General features: G+C 42.5%; 1 protein-coding gene across 8 annotated transcripts in view; it reads left to right on the top strand.

Annotated features, from left to right (window-relative positions):
- The window catches only part of ank1b (ankyrin 1, erythrocytic b), a 123863-nt gene that overhangs the window by 59821 nt on the left and 44637 nt on the right, over positions 1-19405 (top strand). For all 8 annotated transcript variants that reach the window (XM_074690450.1, XM_074690449.1, XM_074690444.1 and 5 more), the window contains exons 2-14: positions 2984-3085; positions 9927-10025; positions 10388-10486; positions 10646-10744; positions 11192-11377; positions 11652-11750; positions 14935-15033; positions 15173-15271; positions 15658-15855; positions 16048-16146; positions 16434-16532; positions 17806-17904; positions 18118-18315. In XM_074690450.1, the coding sequence (XP_074546551.1) occupies positions 2984-3085; positions 9927-10025; positions 10388-10486; positions 10646-10744; positions 11192-11377; positions 11652-11750; positions 14935-15033; positions 15173-15271; positions 15658-15855; positions 16048-16146; positions 16434-16532; positions 17806-17904; positions 18118-18315 (1575 nt within the window). The remainder of the gene's footprint in view (positions 1-2983; positions 3086-9926; positions 10026-10387; positions 10487-10645; positions 10745-11191; positions 11378-11651; positions 11751-14934; positions 15034-15172; positions 15272-15657; positions 15856-16047; positions 16147-16433; positions 16533-17805; positions 17905-18117; positions 18316-19405) is intronic.

The following is a 19405-nucleotide window of genomic DNA, read 5'->3' as shown; positions in this document are numbered from 1 at the left end:
GGAGGACTGAACGTACAGCTCTGTGACAGGGGAAAGGATAAAAGGAGGGGGAAGGCAGTGGTTAAAGGAGACTGAGAAGGATGCAGACAGAAGTGAAACTGAGAAAAATGGATCCTAGCCAGGCAGCGACATGAGCTGGAGCAGAATGAAGGTGGTGTGGAAGGTGGTGAGGAAAGATTTTTTATCCTCGGCTAAATGTGGTCAGCACATGGCTCATGCACCTCGACGCACTCCCACAAATTGGACAGCACTCATTAGTAAACACATACTGCAGATGATGTCTCTGCTCTCAGGCTCTCAGGAATCTTCATGCTCTCATGTTTAAAGACATGATGTTGTGAATAGACCTCAGACCTCCTGCGTGGTTCTGTGGTGCAGTGGGGGGATCAGTCTTTCACTAAATGTGCTCCTGTGTCTGGCCAGTACACTGATGACTGGATGTTGGACTTTATCCAAGATGCTTTGCAGGTTTGACAGCATCATCCTCTCTGACACAACCGTCAGAGAGTCAGGCTCCACCCTGATGATGTCACTGGCCTTGTGGTTGAGTTTGTTGAGTGATCAGTCATCCACAACTCTCAGCTTGCAGCCCCAGCACGCCACCTCAAGACCTCAGCCTCCTCAGGAAGTAGAGGCAGATGGCCTCTGAGTTTATACTCCAGTCCTGTACTCTGCCTCCTCACCTGCACTGATGCACCAAACCACCACCGAGTCAACACAAACCTTCTGAAGGTGACAGAACGCAGTGTTGAAGTCTGCGGCGTAGAGGGTGAAGAGAAAGAGAGACAAGACCATCCCCTGTGTTACTGACCACTCTTTCAGACTAACAATGCGTAAGTCAGACAGACAGATCTATCTCAAAAAGAAAAACAAGAAGAAGAAGATTATGGGGATGTACTATTCCCAGCAGAGCGAGAGGCATGCTTACTAACTTTTGTTTTCTGAGGTTTTTTTTGTGGTGGTTGTGACATTATTTTTCCCAACTCTTTGTCCACTTCCCAGAGCGTGCTCTCCTCCCTGTTTGCACGCAAGTGGAGAACTGTGAACGTGTGTCCATGGAGAGACAGAGTCATGTCAGTAGACAACATAAACAATGGTTTCAGGATGTTTGGTTGAGCTGTGATATGTCTTTAACTTCATAAATGAGCATCCTTAAAGAATATTCTCCAACACTGCAAAATCTTGAGTGTTAATTCAACTCCCGTAGTGTTGAGTTTAACACTTTCCCTGAGTTTATATAATTCTCACCGACTCCGTGTTAAATTTACTCTTTGGAAAGTGTTAATATTTTAACTCTCTCATAGTGTTAAAATTCTAACACCCAGCGTGTTATTTTATCACAGTAAAACGTTTATTTTTCACACTAAGCTGTGTTGTTCTGTTACACTAGGGGGTGTTAATTTCTAGCATTTACAGTGTTAATACATCACTCATTCAGTGTATTTATGACACTAAGTTGTGTTATTCCCTTACACCTAAGAAGTAATTTTGTGGTATTCGTAGTGTTATTTTGTCTCCCAAGTCCATGCCATGCAACACACAGACAGACAATCTGTGCCATGCGATACACAGACAGCCAACCTGTGCCATGGAGTGCAAACAAGCAGTCTGAAGCATTGAGCACACAGCTTGAGCCCTCATATTGAGCAGGGTCTCATATCCACTGTGTTTCCTCCTCACACACGGTTACTAAACACTGCCACAGCAAAAATGACTTTGCTAAAACCATTGTCTTAAAATGTAGTGCTGTGTAGTTTAAGTCAATACTTTTAGCATTGAAGTTGAACCTACTTAAACTTTTTATTTAGTTCATCATGACTCAAATCATTTGAGTGAAATCACTTTCTTCAATTTTAAAACAAAGCAGTTCTTGTCAAAAACTTCAGTTTCACTTTGATTGAATTAAAAGTTGTAAACAGCCCACTCATCATTTTTACTGAAACTCTACTGAGAAGGTTTGCTAACAAACAACTTCTGGGTTAACAGAGCAGATCAAAGGACAGGTTATTGTAAAAACACATGATTATTGTAACCATGAGTGAGGAGTGTTTAAAGTAACACTGTGTGGTGTTATTTTTCATCAACACTGCAAAGTAACTCCCAGAGTAGTATGGTTTAACACCAGCATAGAGTTAGATACCTCAAAACAACACCAAGAATTTAACACTTTACTCTGAACTGGATTAACACTGGAAGTTTAACACCAGGGGACAGAAATGAGCCTGCTCAAAGGTCAAATACCAGATAATGTGTTAGCTACTAGATAGTGCATTATCCACAGATAGAATGAAGACTATTTTCTTCCAGCACAGGAAGACAGCTTGAGGAGAGATGAGAAACAAAGCCTTGGTCATTTGGAAATGGAGGTGGGATCTTTTCAGTATAATTAAACCACTTGAGAGTAACAGCTCCAGCTGATACATCACTTTGCCTGTGGCGGGTCAAGAGTACGGAGCATTATGCAGTATTTCCTCTGCGGGCATTGGAAACATCTCATTGAGCAGGTCAGCCATATTACTCTATTGGCTGATAAATTAAAACAAGTGGTGGGCGTACAAACACTGAAGCTTTTCTGTGAGATCATGCAGGCAGACAGCGCAGCTCGTGGCGGAGTAAGCATGGCTATGTGTTTCTGCCAGACTAACGGTGTGGGCGAAGCCTGGCTGTCAGGAGCCTGACGTTTGTAGCCTCTTACGTGGGGTAGTAGGGCTGATGGATGCAGTACCGTCCTTCATGGATACCGCCCTGTGTCTTATCATAAAGATATGGATATCGTGTGACAGGTCATGCAGTCTCATGCCAGAGTGCCCTTGAGCAAGACCCTGAACCCCAAATTGCTCCCACAGGTGGTGTAGATGTGGTGAATGAGGCTGGCAGTGTTAAACACTTTGAGTGCTCAGAAATACTGCAAAAAAGTGCAGGTCCATTTAGTTTTTCAGTCATTTCAAAATGTATACTCACATTTCTCCTCTGTGCTTTGCAGGCCGATGCAGCCACCAGCTTTCTGCGAGCAGCTCGTTCAGGAAACCTGGATAAAGCCTTGGATCACATCAAGAATGGAATTGACATCAACACAGCAAATCAAGTAAGACCATCTAATTTTGCTCATTACTTCAGCCATGGTGTAGCCACATTTACATGGACCCAAATATTTCACTTGCATTCAGTTTATTTGCTCAAACAGAAAGAATTTAAACTTTGTATACACCTCATTCCGAAAGAAAAGTGCCAATCCAAATGGACATTTAATCGGTTTCACAGGGGTGGAATATTCCTTTCCCCAAACAGATTGAGGTATCATGTATCCACTCAAACGGAAAGTTGTCAGGGTGTGTTCTTTCAGAGCATGCTCAGATATGACGTAAGACGCGACTAGAGGCGTTCCTCAACTTTAAAAATGCCGGCGAGCCGTCAGCACTGGACTGCTGCAGAAAGTTTGTTTTTGATCCAAACTTTGAAAGATAGCATAATAAGATGGCATAATTTCAAGACAGGACGGACAACAAACTCGCGATACAGAGTATTGCAACACCATGATAAACAAACTGTCGTCCTCCAGCTTTGATAAATCTTGTGATGTTTACGTTTTTCTGCGCATGCCCCATTGACTATTCTGTTTGATTACAGCGGCGCATGTAGACCAGAGATTGGAATATTCCTTTCCATGTATACTATTGTTTTCGGAAAAGTCATTCGGAAAGATTCCATTCGGAAAGACGAAAAACTCCTCATGTAACCGTGGCTGGTGGGAGTGAAATAAAGACACAAAATTAGTTCACAAAACCACAAATTAAGGTGCAATCTGTTGAACATTGGTTTAGTACTCAGAGTGTTTATAGAAAATTGAAGCCCACACGGGGTTAGCCACTCTTAGCGTTGTCTAACATCGAGTGATAGAAATAGAAAGATAGACCTTTCATGTCATTACATTAAGTGTAATAAAATCATTCAATCAACAATCAGGTCCTCTCTGGACTGTCTGGATGCAACAAGTTGTGCACTCAAACTCCAATCTGATAAAGAAAAAGGGAGAGGTACAAATGAAACATCAGACTAGATGTAAATGCATCAGCAGAGAAATGATACTGTGAGTGATCAGCATGAGGACGAGGTGCCAGGCAGCTGTGGCTGTGTATGGTTCCTCCACACACCCCTGAGGCTCCTGTTTGTTAAATGAACACACCTTTGTCATGTCGAAACCTTTTTTGTTTCTTCAGATTTCAATCATCCAATCCACTGAACAAGAGTCAGTGGCAGAATAAGCTGTTTAACATTGGCAGAGAAGAGTTTGCAAAGTTTACATCATTTAACATGCGACTCTTACTGTCACCCCACAAAAGCATGTTCCTCTCAAGTATGGCACTGCTCAAAAAGGGAACGAGCAGGTTTGCTAGAGCCTGAAATATAGAGGAATGATCAGTCTAAAGATGCGCATGCATTTTGACCGCCCAAGCAGCATTTAGCTCCATTCATTCAGATGAGATGAGTTAGCTTTTTTTAAACTCTAAATTCAACCTGTTATCAGCATCAAAATGTACGGTTGTTTGTGGTCAGTTGTCAGGAAAGATACTATATAACAGAGGCAACGTCTATCATGTTTAGATGGTTACAGAGCTACAGGTGTTTTGGAGTTAGTAGCGACCATGCTAACTGGTGACTCTCAGCTGAAGGTGTCAGTGATTAATGGCTGAGAGTCACCAGTTAACAGGGTCACACTTTACACTGAAACACCAGCAACGTCTGTGGGTGAATAATTAAATGTACCGTCTTGATCCAACCTCAGTTAACCATGTTTCACCACAAACAAACAACATTAACCGCTGATATTCAAAGTATAGATTTGATATTAAAGAATAGGCTGGTTTGGGGCTGAGGTTATGACCAAACATGGACTCAATATAGAGAGGAAATAATAAGTGAAGCTATAAATGATGATTAAAAAAAACAGATTTTAGGATCAAAGTAAAATTACAGGACAATTTGAAATGATGAACCAGCCTATTGACCCTGAAATACTCAACCATGAACATTCTGATCTGGTGCAGTTCTCTGGACATAGTTTTCTGGTTCTTTTATTATAAACCAGTCTCAGACTCAGCAGTCTGTGTGCTCTTTTTGGTTTAGGAGGGTTTCTGATTTATTAACAATGTTTACATCCTGGTCTGTCACAGTCTGATAAGTGTCCATGGATAATGCAGACATGAGCAAAGAGTGATGGTTGTGTGTTTAAATTCCTCTCTGGGTACACGTTGCAGTTCTCCTCTGAAAACATCTGTCCACCCAATATCTGTCCACTTGCTGATCTCTTCTGTCCACTCACTGCTATTTCACAAACCTGGGAGCCGTTTACCATCCATCAAAGTGCTGATATTAAGTTTTAAAAAAAATTCTTTTGTGGTTAACTCCCCCACTACAAACCATCGTACAGTTCATCCCCCTAAGCCTGAAATTTAAATTAAGAAATGTAATAACTAGGGATGGAACAGTTCACAAAATCCAAGGTTCAGTTCTTATCATGGTTTTGTAGTCACAGTTTTAGGTTTGGTTTGGTGTACATTGTTGTTTTTAACATCTTTATTTTTACAATACATCCCAATAATCCACCATTAACACGTTATTTTAAATTAGTTACTTTGTGTGTAGTCATAAAAAAGCTAAAAGAATTAGGCTGTTTCTCACTTGATACATCATTAAAGCTGAGTGAAACATTGCTAGTTTCAACATGCCAACTCCTCAGTAAGGAAAGTTCCTATTGGCTGTCCCAGAAGTCAATGAAAGCCATTTGCATGTGATTGTCATGGACTCTGTAGTAGAGAGAAATAACATGGGAGACAGAAAACAGGCAAAACACAACATCATAAATATGTTTACAACTACAAATTAACTTTCTTCTGCCCATACTTGTTTTTTATGTCTAAATATCAACCCTCCTCCTTTATCTGGACTGAAGTGACCATAGTGAGACACACACTTGTGATTTCATTTGCTGTGAGTGAGGATTGTCTCTGTGTTTTGGAAAGGGGAGGGGCTCATGATATTGCACACTGACCATTGAGGAGATCAAAACACGCTTCAACGTCAGACTCCAAACTCCAGAAAAGTCACGAGCCCCCCAAACCGAGTGAGGAAGACTGAACAGTGTGTTTTTTTTCTTCAAAAACCGCTCCATCCCTTGTATTGGCTGACCCAAAATGTGTCCATACTGAGCCCAAGATGTAATATAACGATTAAAACACTAATAAACATAATATTTTGCTCAAAGAATAACAACATGTTACATTTTGTGTTTTATTGCATTTGTTTAACTATTGTCATTGTTTCAAATCAGGCTCAAACAAGGCTTTCCAGCAGTATTAGATTTATTACCAAATCACACTGCTACAACAAAGAAATGAGCTGTCATGTGTGAATTGCCTTACTTTTTGAGCCATGTTTATAAGCAGGATCGTGTTTGTGTGTTATTTGTCAGAATTAAAATATTTCTAAATAGATCTTCACCTGTCTTACATGGTGTTTTGCAGGGTATGTAGCCATTTTTTAGCTCACTTTGGGAAGGCAGACAGCTTTACCTCAGTAATGAGGTCATGATTATGAAACAGACTGAAGGGAAAGTGGTACTTAAAAACCTCACTGTGGTCCTCTATGAAAGAACAAACTAGATCCCTTTTGAGGAATTTGAAAGAGGAATAAAATGCACCAGATAATGTTAAATTATTTTCTAATGAAAACTCTGCCACATTAGCAAAAAGTGTGAAATAAAAGACCAAAAAGAAAATTAAAAATTGATGACTGCCAGAGCTCCTGATTCTCCATCTTTGTGTAAAGTGCTGCCCATAAATAATTAACTCCAGTGGATTATAGCCTCGTCGCTCTTCATCTCAACGGCCTGCTCTCTTTCACCTTGTTGCATCACGACGGTGACACAACAAACTCTGGCTATTAAATATCCTGATACATGAACATGATTGTGTGGATGTGAATCCGTGTTGTGAGCAAAATTCTGACTCTGTTGTGCTCAGGATGTCTGTGTAGTAGGAGTGATGTTTGGTGAATGAAGAGACAAGTGCTTTTATACCCAGACAAAGCACTGTCAGTGAGAGGGCTATTAAGAATGAAAAACCCGACTCCCCCACTCTGTGCGGATCTGTTGATGCTAACAACACACACACTCACAAAAACATGACGGGGTATTAATAAAACAAAAGGTAGTATTCATTTCACACAGCTATCAGGGTCTCCACATTAAGATAGTTATCTGGCAGGAGGTTCTAAAATGATAAGATCTGTAACTGAGTTTCATGATTCAATTCATTAGAAAAACATTCAATGAAAAGCTGAATCTATTTCTAAATGTAGTTTGTTCTGTCAGCCTTTTATTTCATTTTTCAATTCTTTTTTTCCTTCTTTTCTCTCTCTAAGTGTCTTTGTTATAACTGCATGTATTGACTTTGCTTGTTTGTTGTTTTTGCTAAGGACTGAGGCAAGGGCAGAGATGGTATTTTTATATGTGATTCATGTGATTCTGCAGCAGTAACCTGTCCTTGCTTCAGCTCCCATCCTGCTGCTCCAGTCAGCACTCTCTCCCTCTCTGTTTCTCCTCCTCTCTTTCTCTTTCTGTCTCCATCAAGGTGTCATATCTGTTCTCCTGTGTCTGTGACTCCTCACATGAGAGCATAAAACCCATGCTGTATTTTAGTCTTGAAAACATTAAATCCCTGTCCTGTTTCTTTGTACGTTATGTGTGAGACTCCTGTGTGTGTGTTCCTGGTATTCCCACACCAGACATAATAGTGTGTGTAACAGCCTCTGACACACGGTTTGTTTCCCGCCACACTGCGCATGCTCACACAGACGCTGTGTTGCCCATTTAAATTGAGTGGCACCGCAGTATGATGGGGAGTCTTGGAACAGAGCAGATTATAGAGACTCCTGGTGGCCAGGTTGGTAACAGCAGGCAGCTTGCAGCTCAGAGTGCACTTGAATCATTTGCAGTTATCCAGCTAGAGTGACACAGACAAATAGACTACATTTGAACAAAGCAGTGGTCTACCAGCTGCTCCACTGTCCTGGTTGCTTATGATTCTCACTTGGTTTTATTTCATCTAACTGAGTGATCCACTGTTGGTTTGTATCTCATTTTTAGAAATACAGTTACAACACCAGTGCTGATCTGCACAGCTCCTAAAAGGCAGAGATTGCTAATGTGAGACATGAGACAGACTTCTTCTTCTCACACTTTTTTCATCAGCTTGAAGGACTGTGAAGTTCAGAATCTGATTTTTTCTGCTCTTTAGGAGTCAGGCACTCTACAGTCCAGTTTCAGACCGCTGCACTAATGGCTCATTTTGCTAATCTTGAAAGAGATACTTTACATTAATGGCTGTGGCAAAGACCGCAACGCTCTGTGCCAAGGAGAGGGCAGGCCTGAAGGTTGCCATGAACAGCTCTGGCTCTAGGAGGTCCTGAGTGGTCTTTGTGCAGATCCTTTGCAGTAATTGATTTAGGAAAGTTAAATAGGAGTTTATGTTTTATTGCACTAACTTGTAATACCACTACTTACTTCATTAAGCTGCTCTGAGATGTGGTGTCAGATTTCAGTTAATGTGGACTGTGATTATGATAATCCTGATAATTAACAGGATTATTATACGACTGAGGCTTTAAAATACAGCTTATGTTATAGTGCAATACCTTATCACCACATATTGTGTACACTTTGTTTAGAGGGGCTTTAAGGAGTTTTTAAGTGATCTTGAAAAAGTCTCTCTTTTAGAAATGGTAGTAATCCATACTCTAAACTTAGATTATTGGCACCATTATTACACTAAATGCTTCCTCTTGGCTTCCTGATCAGGCCGGGCTGAATCCGATTGAATTATGGCATGTCTAAGTCTCTATGACAACACTACGCCAGCTGATGAAGTTTGGTAGAGAGAAGAGATAAAACACAGAGATCTGTGTTTTTCTCCACTGAAAACAATTTATGTGATTAATTTTGTAGTGATGGTGGTACGGATGGGTACCAATGCCTAGAACCTACCAATCTGTACCTTTACTCAGCGGTAACATTTTTGTGTTCAAGTGGTAAAAAATATCAGTTTGTTTAATAACAGGATATTTAAAAAAAATGTCCATTTAACACATTTATTCTTTAGTATATAACCTTACAATGCTGTGTTCATGTCCAGCATGGAAAATCACCCACTCTTCCTCTTCCTCAGTCACAAGGATGCATTCAGGTACCTTAACATGGTACCTTTAGGTTTTACATGAATCGGTACCTGGTACTTTTGACAGAATTTGGTCGGTACCTAATTCGGTATCCATCCTTAGATGGTGGACACTGGAGCCTAACTGTCAGACAGAAAAAGGACAGAAGAGCAGATGAAAGATAAACAGGAGAGAGATAGAACACGAGCTAAAAGCTAAAACACAAGCTAAGGGCTAAAACATGAGCCAAAGGCTAAAACTTGGGCTAAAGGCTAACACGGGGGCTAAACTGTTTGTGATAATGTTCATTCCAACCCACAGTCAGCAGTTATTCTGCAGTGGTCTGTTCAAACTTGAGAGTCTATCAATAAAATGAAGAGTGAGGTTACGTTAGCTCTGATTGGTAGATGACTGGCAGGACATGACCAGGATTCACTAACGTTACAGAGATCTCTTGGAGCACTGGACTGTGAGTAGAGCTAAATATAGCTGGTTAATAAACTACGGTACAAACTTACGTGTGATTGTTGTTACGTTTCAAGCTGTAACACTACCTAACTGTTGAGAAATACCTTACCTCTCCGTGTTGTATCCGGTAAAAAAGTTGTCTTGAACGTAGAAAATCTGTTTCAATCTCTATTCATTCCCAAAACAAACACACATGTTTAAGTGTCTGCTTCCTCTGATGGGACTAAATCTGTGTTTCTTTTCCCCAGAATGGTCTCAATGGGTTACACTTGGCCTCTAAAGAAGGTCACGTTAAAATGGTCCTGGAGCTGCTACATGCTGGCATTGAACTGGAAGCCACCACCAAGGTACTACTTCAACCTACTCAGAAGCAGCACTAGTAAACAATGCAACAAAAGTGAAATCCTTTTCTTTTAAAACTCATTTTGCTTAAAGCTGTATAAGCAAGACTGCAACTTTGGAGAGCACTGAAGCTAGCAACATTTAGCTTAGCTAATGTACATGTAAGCACATAAACTGGCAGGTTGTCAGCTATAATATAACCAATATTAGTGATGAGTGAAAGCTTTTCGAGTAAAGTCAGATACTGAACGTTTGATTTTAAAGCTGCAGATTTATTGTTAAACTGTAAATTTGCTTTTTCTTTCATTCTCTTCTGTCTTTGTCTTTCCTTTTTTTCACATGTGCGTTCCCGTGCTTGTGCTTCCAGAAAGGGAACACAGCCCTTCATATCGCAGCGCTGGCAGGGCAGGAGAAAGTGGTGGCTGAGCTCGTCAACTATGGTGCCAACGTTAATGCCCAGTCACATGTGAGTCCTGCTGCAAGCTGTGTGTAAGAGGAGAGAGTGCCAAGTCTGTTCGCTTCCATATGTGTATCTGCTGGGCTGCATAAGACACACCTTAAAAGAGCTGTGCATGAATACTAATGTGTAATCATCACAATATGTTGTGTGTTTGTGCTCTTGCAGAAAGGGTTCAGTCCTCTCTACATGGCAGCACAGGAGAATCACCTAGAGGTGGTCAAGTTCCTCCTGGAGAACGGGGCCAATCAGAGTCTCCCGACCGAGGTGGGTGGCTCATGGACTGCTGGGATTGGCTGATAGGGTCTCAGACAGCGTGCCTGTGTGCTGTCACATACAGTTAGAGAGAATAAGGCGTTGGTCAAAAGAGGAAGCAGAAGAAGCTCAGTCAGCTGGAACACTGTTAGCAGAAGTTGTAAACTTGTCGTACGGAATTCTGTTGTCAAGTAGCTTTGTCTTTTCTCACTCTGACAACTTATTTTCCTCAAATAAAGAGCTGACATTTAAATGTCCAAACTGACCTTTCACACAGCTCAGGTCATTATAATATCATTTCATACTGAGGTCCAGTTTTGAGTTTCAATAAGCCATGACATTTTGCCTGAAATTTTTTAATAATGAATTTCCTTTCTCACTCATTTCTCTCTCTGACCTCCAAACCCGTCTTTCTTTTCTCTCACCTTCCATCTCTTCTCTTGCTGTCTCCTATCTCAGGATGGCTTTACTCCCCTGGCAGTAGCACTCCAGCAGGGCCATGAAAACGTTGTGGCACTGCTCATCAACTATGGCACCAAAGGCAAGGTTCGCCTCCCCGCACTGCACATCGCTGCCCGGAATGATGACACGCGTACCGCTGCAGTGCTCCTGCAAAACGACCCAAACGCTGATGTTCTCAGCAAGGTACGTCTGCACTGAGACTGTTCTTCATGTTCCTGCGTTTGCTTCCTGAACTGTGATAATTCTGACTGCAAATAAAATAAAAGAAAGGCTGTAGAAAATCCTTAAATAGGAAGTCCTCTCATTATGACAGTAAGAAAGCTGTTTGTCTCTAAACAAATATGTTGCTACAGAATGTAACTTAGACTGCTGATTTATTGCTTTCTCATAAGGATATAAATAGATCATAATTATCCTTATTTGTCCTTTTACTCTCACACTTTCCTTCTCTCTGCAGACCGGTTTCACACCTCTCCATATTGCAGCCCACTATGAGAATATGAGTGTTGCCCAGCTGCTGCTGAACAGAGGAGCCAATGTAAACTTCACCCCCAAGGTCAGTTTGTCTCTGACAGGCACAGAGTGAGGGTTCAAGCAGCACAGACAGCTAGGGTTTTCAAAAGGGTGGTCTTTAGCCATGTTTGCACCAAGCAGACCGGTTTGATTCGTCTCGGTATGGCATGCATTTTGTGGCGTTTCCACTGACTTATCCGGTGTCGCTTTATATTAAGGTCCTGTAATAAGCACTAATAAGACCTTTGTAAGTACTTATAATATGCTTATTCACATAACTATTTGTTTATAAGACTACATAACTGCTTAATATGTGTTTAATAAGGTCATTGTAAGGGTTAGGCGTGAGGCCCCACAGGTTAGGTTTAGGCATGGGGCCCTGAATGGTTAGGTTTAGGCATGGGGCCCTGAATGGTTAGGTTTAGGCATGGGGCCCTGAATGGTTAGGTATAGGCATTGGGCCCTGAATGGTTAGGTTTAGGCATGGGGCCCTGAATGGTTAGGTTTAGGCATGGGGCCCTGAATGGTTAGGTTTAGGGGAAGGGCTGGGGTAGGGCTCATGAGAGACAAAAGCAGAAGACAAAAAACAAAGAGGGTTAGGGTTAGGATCCATATACCTTATAGATTAAGTTGTCTTGTAGTAACTATTACAATGACCTTATTAAACACTTATTAATCAGTTATATAGTCTTATAAACAAATAGGGCTCTAATTTCGTGGCGCAGCTCAGGGGGCGCAAGCCTGGCGCAAGCCTGGCGCAAGCCTGGCGCAAGCCTGGCGCAACCTGCGCAGTGCTAATTTCGTGCGGCGCACCGCCGTGCACTGCCAATTTGACAATTTGGTAGACCGTCTGCGCAGAGATGGGTGTGACTGCGCGCCAGGGGGAGTTGACAGCGCACCAGGGGGAGGTGTCAGCAGATTCATGTTGGCGCAGTGACAATTTCGTGCCAAAAAAGTGCGCTGAAAGCTCGCCAGCTCCAACCTGGTCTATCCTTGGCACAAAGCGGAGCGTACCCCACGCAGCTGTAATTTGGTGACAGGCGCACATGTGCGCACATGTCATCAAAGCCTCAGAGGCAGGTTTCCAGAGTGTCAGGCACATTTTGATGCAGTAAACAATCACAGTAATCACTATTTAATGTAACTGTCTGAACCAGCATATACATTTATATCTATATTAACTGTCCCGTCACATCTGATGTCAGATTAAAGCCGTTTGTCATAATGGAAAGTTAACCTGACGGCAGCTGGAAGTTTGATGCACATCTTACAATTAAACAATAAACAGCCTTAACATCTGATACTGAGTATATATCTGGTTCTCTCATTTCATTTAATTCAAAGAAAAGAGGGAGAGAAAAGACGAAGAAAAAAGAGACAAAATAAATGTGCGTCACTCAGGATTTACCCGTGATTTCCCATATTTCTCTGTTTTAGTCTTTATTTTTAACGTGATCTAAAAAGATGGAGTACATTATTGTAAGGAGGATGAGGTGGAGACACTGGGAGAGTATACAGTATATCACCAAAGGCTCTGCTTGGTGATGACAAACCAGGAGTGCAGGTGGATCAAAAGTATTCTGAATGGATAAGCCAGCTGTGTAACTGCCTCTTCATTTTTTACTCCTATTAATGACAAAGGAACAGATTAAATCTGTCCCGGGAGCTGGCCCACACGGTGACGCGCGTCGTGTCCTCCGACGCGCCCCGCTGTCCATTCTCCTGCTGCAGGGACAGCGGCTCTGACCGTCTCCGTTACCAACACTCTCTCCGTAGTGCTGGGGATCACTCAGACCAATCAGTCGCTGCGCCTCGTCCACAGTGTATTTAAAGGCGAGGAGAGGCGCTCATTTGATTGGTGAAAACAGCGCTCGGCTGTGTTAAACCCACTCACAGCTTTTCTCCTCCCTCTCTGCCATTTGCGCGGAGGGAGGCGTGGACGCGCAGCTCTGCGCTCATCTGCGCCTGGACTGCGCCTCTCTTGGCACTGCAGGAAACTTGCAAAGTGCACCGGTCACGCCCTGTGCGCACGGCAAAGGCCGGCGCAGGGCAGGTGCGCCTGCGCCTGCGCCTGCGCCTGCGCCTGGTCTACGAAATTAGAGCCCATAATGTTAACAAGCATCTTATAAGTACTTACAAAGGTCCTATTAATGCTTATTACAGGACCTTAATATAAAGTGTTACCACTTATCCCGGGACAGATCCCCAAATAAAGAAGGGCCGTCCCACTTTTTGGGACTCTTTCGTATGGGTGCCAGACTGAACCCATCTGCTCTTGGAGGGTGGAGCTACAACACTGCAGATGTTGATTGGTCTAAAAGAAGTCACTTACCCCAACAGCGGCTGTATTTCTCCTGGCGGCACTCAGACTTCTCTGAAACAAAGCTTGATTGTTTTTTGTATCAAAGAGCTACATGCCAATCACAGAGAGGACGAAATGCTGCATGTCTTCCATCATTGCTCTTTGTTTACTGTGTTGCTTTTTCTTCTTTGTTGGATTTATAAGCTGGGTACACTGTGTGGCACTGCTACGGCGTCACTCTATTGTTAAACAGATGCGGCTTTCGGCATCCGGCTTACACGCCGCCTACCACGAGAGGGCACAGTCTGCTGTGGAAACGCAAATCAGGCTTAACTGTACCAAACCATACTGAACCAAACTGGACTGCTTGATGGAAACGCGGCTTTAAATCCAGAGCAGGTTCAGTACACTAAAGATCAGTTAGCAAGGGCAGAGGTACAAAAGTCCAGGAGGCAAAAGTCAGGATCGAGAATAAGCAAGAAGAGTTGAAACACGAGGAGTGAGAACTATACAAGAGGCTGGAAGTTACATCTAGCAGGCAAGTGAGATAACAACAGGAGAGGAAAAGAGAGTGAGCAGAACATGATACGTTAACGGTGAGGGAGGCAGCTTGACAGGAACTGAAAAGACAAGAGATGAGGTTTAACAGAATAAAACAGGAAATTCAGAATCAGTGGCGTCCACAGACTTTGCACAGTTGGGAACTGTTGCACACATTTTTCAACAATTGGGTTTGGGCTTGGGGGGCTGAAGACCCCCTCTGACCCCCTTGTGCACACCCCTGCTCTGAATATCAAATTAACTAGACAGATCTGACAGTCTTGGCTGTTGAACCAAATTGCACCAGTAGACATAATTTGATGGTTAAATCAGAGACATTTGTTAAAGCCAGTGTGTTTTCTTTTTTTGTTGTTTGCTTGTACAGAATGGCATCACCCCCCTTCACATAGCTTCCAGGAGGGGCAATGTGATGATGGTCAGACTGCTACTGGACAGAGGAGCACAAATTGATGCCAAAACTAAGGTAGTTTACCCATCAACAGCTTTCCAATAAAAATATATTTCAGCAAGTTTCTTTCCTGGGTGTTTCCTCGATGCAGATTTAACACATTTCCAATTGCTCTCTCTGCTCCATGTTCTTTTTGTAACTCATCTCTTTGCAGGATGAGCTGACTCCTCTTCACTGTGCAGCCAGGAACGGTCATGTTCGTATCATTGAGATCCTGCTGGAACACGGTGCTCCCATCCAGGCTAAAACCAAGGTGGATTCCTTTAATGAAACCCTGCAGACACTGTGGCTGTCTTTTAGCCTGTTCGAGCTCTGTAATCAGCTGTGATCGTCAGTAGCTCGCACAAAACTTAGACGCTTCTATCAGTTAGCATGTTAGCTAAATTCAGGAGTTCTGACAAACTGATCTGGAGCAGCTGAGATCCAGGCCTTGTTAGCTGTGGGTGTTTATGCTCTGCCAGTTGTTCTTTGTGTGAGTAATTTCAGCATAATGGTTTGTTTATATTCCCTCAGAAGACTTGTATATTCTGTTCCCCAACACAAGGAAAGACTCTAATTGACTGTGTTATTATCAGCATGCACAAGGCCTTATTTTAAAACACTGACTAATCTCTCTCCTCCTCGTTTTGCTCCTTTCAGAACGGTCTGTCCCCCATCCACATGGCAGCTCAGGGGGACCACATGGACTGCGTCAGGCAGCTACTGCAGTACAATGCTGAGATTGATGACATCACACTAGATCATTTGACCCCTCTTCATGTAGCAGCCCACTGTGGTCACCACAGGATGGCCAAAGTCCTCTTGGACAAAGGGGCCAAAGCCAATGCACGTGCTCTGGTAGGTTGTTTGTGTCATCTGTGTAAAGACAGTGGGGTCAGTAACCAATCAGGACTGTTGTAAGGTATTAGATGTAACTATGATTTATTTAAAAGGTGTTTGGGTAAACTTTCACGTTAAAATATTTCTTCTGATACCTAAGTTTCTTGGTGCAGGCTCATAAAGTTTTGAACTTTTTCCCTTGTGTTGCAGAATGGCTTCACACCTCTCCACATTGCTTGCAAGAAGAACCACATGCGGTCCATGGACCTGCTGCTTAAGCACTCTGCATCCCTAGAAGCTGTCACAGAGGTGAGACCACGTGGACCATCAGGGGCTGACCATCAGAGCTCAAACAGGCCAACTCTCTTTGTGACCAGCATATTATTCAGTTTGATATGCTTTTCTTTATAATGGCAAACATTATGCTGAATCTTTAAACTGTCCTCTGTCTAACAAAGGTATCATTCATCTTAATATCTCAGAGCTGTCTGTTTGTCACAAGGATTATTAAATATGGTGCATCACTGTGTCTAAAGGTGTTTCTAATGAGCCTGAGTCTAAATAGTCTTCTCTACCTGTTTTTTTTTTTGTTGCAGTCTGGTCTCACTCCTCTTCATGTAGCAGCTTTCATGGGCCACTTGAACATAGTCAAGAACTTGCTCCAGAGAGGAGCTTCACCCAATGCTTCCAATGTGGTGAGAACCCATTTCAGAAAACCAAACTTCCTTTGAATCACTGCTTAAAGGTCCCATATTCTGCTCCTTTTCTGCAGTTTAATATGGATCATTGATGTCTTCATGAAATGGTAGTAACATGATTTGGTCCAAAAAGCCAATAAATCAAGCACAACAGCAGGCTCTCATAACCCCTCTGTTCAGAACGCTCTGATTTAGTGGGCGTGGCCTTCATATGTAAATGAGCCACCGCTGATACCGTCCCGCTCTTCCACGTCACTGAGAGCAGCGCCACGAGCTCCGAGTGCACAATGTTTAGAAAACAGCAAAGCTCGTTTACCGTAACAAGCTAAAACAACAGGCTAACCGCAGCTAAAGTTAGCATCCTGAAGCTAACACAGAGACAGGGGGACACTGAGGAAAAGCTCTTACATCTGCTCCACAGCACACAGCGTTTAAAATACTCACATTTCCAGGGTCCCAGGTTTGTTGGCGGATGGTTGGTAATGCGCCTGGATTCAGGACCAGTCTATTGGCTAGCCCTCTGTTGGACTGTCCAAAGTTGGAAAAGCAGTCGGCCGTGAAGTGACTAGCACACACATGCACAGTTTTACTGAGTGTAGCTGGCACATTTCCTTGATAAATGAACTCTAGTCACTTAGGCTTGTCTTCTTCCGAGATGGGAAGCTTGTGCATGATGGAACTTTGTGGCTGCTTACAGACAAAACAAAGCAGCCAGCAGATGGCAGTGATGGCTGAGGGGGGGGAGTGGGCGGAGAGGGTTTGGGGGTATCTGCTCCAGTGGACCAATCAGGTCAGACTTGCTCCTGATTGGTCAAAAAAGGGAATCCAGCAAATCCACAAAATCCAAACAGCTCATTTTAGGTCAGGATTTTACATTCACAAGCACTACTAAGTACAGGTTTTGTCATTAAATATCACATTTTGTGGGCAAGCTGTGCTTGAGCCTGATAACGAGCCATTCATTTGAATCAGGTGTGCTGGAGTGGGGTAACATCTAAAACATGCAGGGCAGGGGTACCCCAGGACTAGGATTGGGAAACACTGCTCTATGTAACTGAGTTTAAACATTTAAAACAATTATCAGTAGACTTTTGTTTTTTATTTAACGCCCCACACGCATACTATTCTGAAAGTGCTTTGGTGGCCCACCAAGTTGGGAATCTCTGGACTGTGCCCTCAAGCAATCATTAAAGCTATGAACTAAAGACCTCTGTTAAAGTGTTTCATTTGATCTTCTGTGCCTTTTATTTCCTGTGTTAATCCAAACCAGAAAGTGGAGACCCCCCTCCACATGGCCTCCAGAGCTGGACACTGTGAAGTTGCTCAGTTTTTGCTGCAGAATGCAGCACAGGTGGATGCCAGGGCTAAGGTAGGTTCTGTGTAGTGACATGAACACAGTTTTATTTTTAAATCTGATTCAGAGTTTAGTTTGCTTTTGTAGTTAATCTTCATGTAGCTCACTTACTGCTTTGTCACGTTACACACTGGTTTATCTGACTGATGAGTAGTTTCTTCACTCACTGCTCTTTGATACCTGTCTACTGTTCACAACATGAATAAACCTCTTTCTTCTCGTGAACAGGATGACCAGACACCCCTACACTGTGCGGCTCGCATGGGCCACAAGGAGCTCGTCAAACTGCTCCTTGAGCACAAGGCCAACCCAGACTCAGCTACAACCGCCGGCCACACACCTCTTCACATCTCTGCACGTGAGGGACATGTCCACACCATCCGCATCTTGTTGGATGCAGGAGCACAGCAGATCAAGATGACAAAGGTAATGACAGAAAAAAAACACAAATGGAAATATCTGTTAGGTATTATTTCTAGGATGTCTGTGTGAATATGACCTGACTGTGTTACTTAAAGAGCTGGCAAACCATCAAAACCCTAACCAGATTAAACACTGTGTTGGTGTAGATTACATTCTATCATGGCAGCAAATAAGAGACGTAAATATTTGAATATAACAGCCATTGAATGTTAAACACTGAAAAACAAAACAAAACACTGAATTCATGACATTGTATTATTTAGCTATGAAAACCATCCATCTGTATTTATGTGTCCTGAATTCACCTATCTTAAATTCAGATCCCCCAAAAAATCACTTGTTTAAGATTTGGGTCCTAAAATTCAAGTTTCAAATTCAGTGTAAATTCAGTTTGTCAAATTCAGATCAGGAAATTCAAGTTTAAAAATTCAGATCACAAGCTCTGGGTTCCTCAGGAAAGGCAATATACTGTATTGACAAGAGTACAAGATTTTTTTTTTTAAATACAATCTTAAAAACAGTCTGCGTTTCAACTGCAATTCTGATGACAACACTAGTAATGTGCATGCTGTCCATTGCTTGACCCATTCCTGCTTCTTCCTCTATGTAGCCAATATGGCCATCATTGAGTGTTGGAAGCATCCAGCATTACACACTCATCTTTTTTGATAGTTTTGAGTGCACAAACTGATTCCTACAACCGAGGACTAGAGCCATATTAAAAATAAATACATGAATAAATAAAGTTTACTCACCAGATTGATCTCATACATTTATACATACCAGAAAATAAGGCATTTTATGAGAATAAACTCATTGTTATACTCTGTAGCTATAGGCTACAAGGAGAGCAGCAGCCAGCAGTTTGGAATGAGGACCATGGGGCATCTGGTGCAGCTATGCTTTAGTAGATGTTTTAAAAACAAGGAGTTATTTCATCTTTCATCAAATATAAGGACCCTGAAAAGACAGCTGAGAAACTGGGGCTTTGTCGAGAAGAATCGTTTGTCCTTGATCAGGAACTCATAAGTTGAACATTACTTTAATAAATCCACACCCCTCTGCGGTCACTGCAAGGTAGACTGAGAGCTAC

The sequence above is a fragment of the Halichoeres trimaculatus genome, unplaced genomic scaffold (assembly GCF_033239565.1).
Source record: "Halichoeres trimaculatus isolate MK-OKI-2021-1 unplaced genomic scaffold, fHalTri1.1 fHalTri1_scaffold_16, whole genome shotgun sequence".
NCBI classification, from domain to species: domain Eukaryota; kingdom Metazoa; phylum Chordata; class Actinopteri; order Labriformes; family Labridae; genus Halichoeres; species Halichoeres trimaculatus.
This window is presented reverse-complemented; position numbering and strand designations above follow the sequence as displayed.